The sequence below is a fragment of the Fukomys damarensis genome, unplaced genomic scaffold (genome assembly GCF_012274545.1).
Source record: "Fukomys damarensis isolate Sample0158 unplaced genomic scaffold, DMR_v1.0_HiC HiC_scaffold_1, whole genome shotgun sequence".
In the NCBI taxonomy this organism is placed as follows: domain Eukaryota; kingdom Metazoa; phylum Chordata; class Mammalia; order Rodentia; family Bathyergidae; genus Fukomys; species Fukomys damarensis.
In genome coordinates this window covers 4663054-4666662 of record NW_022900913.1, presented here as the reverse complement: position 1 = coordinate 4666662, position 3609 = coordinate 4663054, and the positions used below count along the sequence as shown (strand labels likewise).

The following is a 3609-nucleotide window of genomic DNA, read 5'->3' as shown; positions in this document are numbered from 1 at the left end:
ATTTTTTTGTTTTGTTTTTTGAGACAGGGTCTCACTATATAGTTTAGGCTGGCCTTGAACTCACTATGTAACCCAGGCTGGCCTTGAACTCACAGTCATCCTTCTGCCTCAGCCTCTCAAATATGTCCCACCATAATTGAAACTCAACTGAGATATTTAAGGTAAAATAAAAGCTGTTATATTACTATTTAAAAAAGAATGCTACATATTTGCAGTAATATGTATTTCTAGGCTGATGTTTCTTCCCCTCAAGAAAGAAAACTTAAAATATAAGCATCTAACCAAGCTAGCAAAATTTACTTTCAACGTTCCACTTATTTCAGAATTGATTTCATTGCAGCCAAAACAGTGGAAGTAACTGTACATAATAAACTATTTTATATATATAAACATTTTAAGTTATAGGGAGTAAAGTTTATTTTGGCAGATAGTGTTAAACAAAATTAAAGTTGCATACATTAGTAACATAACTCAACATCCTTAATTTGGTATAAGTATGACACATGTTCCTGCTTTCCTGTGTTCTGCTAAATCAACACAACTAAACTGTCTTATAAACTGATATGCTGAAATTTAACTTTACTGTTTTGACTTATGCTCTGATTCCAAAAAAAATTTTTCATAAGCTTCAATCTCTGGGTCCATCTCATCATCAATATCATCCAAGTATGGATCACCAGCCCTTGATAAATCTTTTCCATTTTCTTCATAATCTGGAAAAACTCCTATTTCAAGTGACTCTTGATATTTCTCTTGGTAATCTGGATCAGCTGCAGTGAAAGGAACACCATCAGATGTATAAAATGTTGGTTCATTCATAAAGTAGTTAGGATCATTTTCAGGTGTTGCTTCTCTGTATGCCAAAGTTGCATGGACTCTACCCCAATTACTTGACTGGAGTTCTACAAGCTTCAAGAGCATCTGTTTTACATCTCTGCTGTAGTTTGTATCTAGGACATTTTCAATTCTCTGAGTAATATCTTCCATATCAGTCTTTAATTTTTCTTTCCAAGCATCTTCCAGAACTGACCCTGTCAACTTTAGTAATTTTACTGCACAAATTAAGTTTTCATCCATTGGATTAGAGAAGAGAGAGTTCAGCAATTCACACAGACCAACTTGAAGAATATCTGCTCTTGCAACCTGTCCATTGCTTCCACTGATCTCCAGGTTAAGATAAAGTCCTCCCAGAAAGAGTACAAATACATGAAACCATTTCCAAGTCACTTCATCCTCTTTTGCAGCTTGATCTTAAACTTCATATTCAGTCCGGCATCTTTGAAGTAGCAATTGGCGGAAGTTGCTACTCTGTGGACTAATTGTCAGATGATGGGCCAGGTAATTACACAGGCAAGCTCCCATGTAAGAGAAATTTGGGATACATGTGGCTTGCTGATAGATGAGTTCCACAGGTTCTTGCAAAGCATCATCTGTTGTAACCCAGTCATTCAGGATCTCTGCAAACTGTTCAATTTCAGTTTCAAAACTGCAGGTTGCTATGTAAGATGATTAAAAAAAAAACTCCTGAACATAGTCTGACAGAGTAGGACAGTCTTCACAACCATCCTCATAGGATTCTGTATAAGCAGAATAACCTGGTGGGTAAAATTCGGGGGTGTTGGCAGACAGCTTAGACATTAACACAGGAGCCACAACCACTTGGGGCTTAGCCATTGCTGACTCTGAGCTCTGCCGGGAGATTTTATCCTGTGAGCTAAATGGAGCTCTCAGGGGCCTTATTTGTTCTGAGGAGGGCTCACCCTACCTCCTCCCTGGCTCTGCCAGGAGACAAAGTAATATTTTCATCTTATCTTTAATCATTTAAAAATCTTTTTATCTTTTTCTTTTTTAAATTGTTTTCTTTTTTATCTTTTTTTTTCTTATCTTCTTTTCTCCCTGCCCCAACCTTGATCTTCATTACTCTCCCTTTTTGTTCCTGTTCTGATCCTAATTCAAATTTATTTTTTCTTTTCTTGTCTTCTGTTTTTCCTCCTCTCAACTTCCATTAGTTTTAAAAGAAAGTGATTACAGTCTCTAGCCTCCCTATTGCTTTTAGTTTGCTCTGTTCTTGTGTATATTTTGTTCTGTCTTCTCCTCTTCAACAGCTTCCTAGAGTTTGTGTGATCTTCCTGTGACCTCTGACCTCACTTCTAACCTTTCTCTATCCTATCTATCAGTCCCTTCCTCCCCAATTCCTTCTAAATCCCAATCCTGAGGGTAAAGTTGCTATACTGAAGAGATTATTCAGTGTAAACATATTTTGGGCTGGTCCTGGATTTTAATTCACATGGTTTAAAGGTGATAGATTAATAACTACCACAAATGTTCAATTTCTGAGCTGTGCTTCCTGCTATTGTGTTGATTATTATATCACTTGGGCTAAGGTGTTGTGATTGGTCTAATCAGTTTTCCTCCCTGGTATAATGAAAATGATATTGCCTCAGAGTCATTAGAGACTCAAAACCAAAAGACCAGCTATATCTAGAAGATTGAAGTATTAACCCAGGAATTAAATCAAGGACAGTACCAATGACAAAAATAGAAATGAGAAGATATTTAAACAAGACACAAACACAGACTTCCACCATACCAAAGGTAAACTCTGGGGGAAATGAGGTGGAAAAGTCTGAGAGTCAACCATCTGGACACCCTGAACTAATAGCACAAGAAGTAAGAAAACAGATAAATGAGGCTCTAGAAAAATTCAAAACAGAAATAATTTACCAGATAATCACAGAGATGGTGAGAAGAATGAAAGACATGATTAAAGACTCCAGAAACAGATAAAGAAATAGATGAGCTCAGGAGCACGAAGGAAACCATAAATGCCCAGCATAGGAAAGAAATGGAAACCTTGAATGCCCAACACAGAAAAGAAATGGAATCTATGAAACAGATTGAAACAGATTTCCAGGAGATTAAAAATGCTATAGAAAGCATTCATAGCAGAATGAATGAATGTGAAGATAGAATTTCAGCTATAGAAGAAGAAGATAGGACTGCAGTAAGTGACCAAGAAAAGTGAGAGCTCTTAAAAAACAGTAAGGGATAATGAGAAATTGATCCAACAACTCTTAGACAATGCAAAGAACAATAATATAAGACAGATAGGAATCCATGAAGTAGCAGGAGAAAGTACAAATGACATAAAAAAATACTGTCCACAGAATTAATTACAGAAAACTTCCCAAACAGAGGGGAAGATTTCACATAGAGATAAGTGAGGCATATAGGACTCCAACTACCCATGATCAAAAAAAAAAAATCTACACTTAGACATATAATATTCAAGATCCCAGAAACTCAACAGAAGAACAAAATACTACAAGCAGTTAGAGAAAAGAAACAAATCACATTCAAAGGAAAGCTCATCAGAATCACAGCAGACTTCAATACAAACCCTCAAATCAAGGAGAGTCTGGAGTGAGGTATTTCAAGCCCTAAAAGAAAACAACCTCCAAACTAGACTGATGAATCCTGCAAAACTATCTTTCAAAATTGATGGGGAAATAAGATACTTCTACAATGAACAACACCTGAGAAATTTCATGAACACCAAAACAGCTCTCCAAACACTTCTAAACAATATCCTGGATAAAGAAACTCCAA

At 36.3% G+C, this 3609-nt stretch overlaps 1 protein-coding gene across 1 annotated transcript; it reads right to left on the bottom strand.

Annotated features, from left to right (window-relative positions):
* Positions 1-579: 579 nt before the first annotated feature.
* LOC104874911 (polyadenylate-binding protein-interacting protein 1-like) lies at positions 580-1710 on the bottom strand. Its single transcript, XM_033764182.1, is given in 1 exon segment — positions 580-1710. A coding segment is annotated over 1 exon segment (1095 nt). The 5' UTR covers positions 1675-1710.
* Between the last annotated feature and the right edge of the window lie 1899 nt (positions 1711-3609).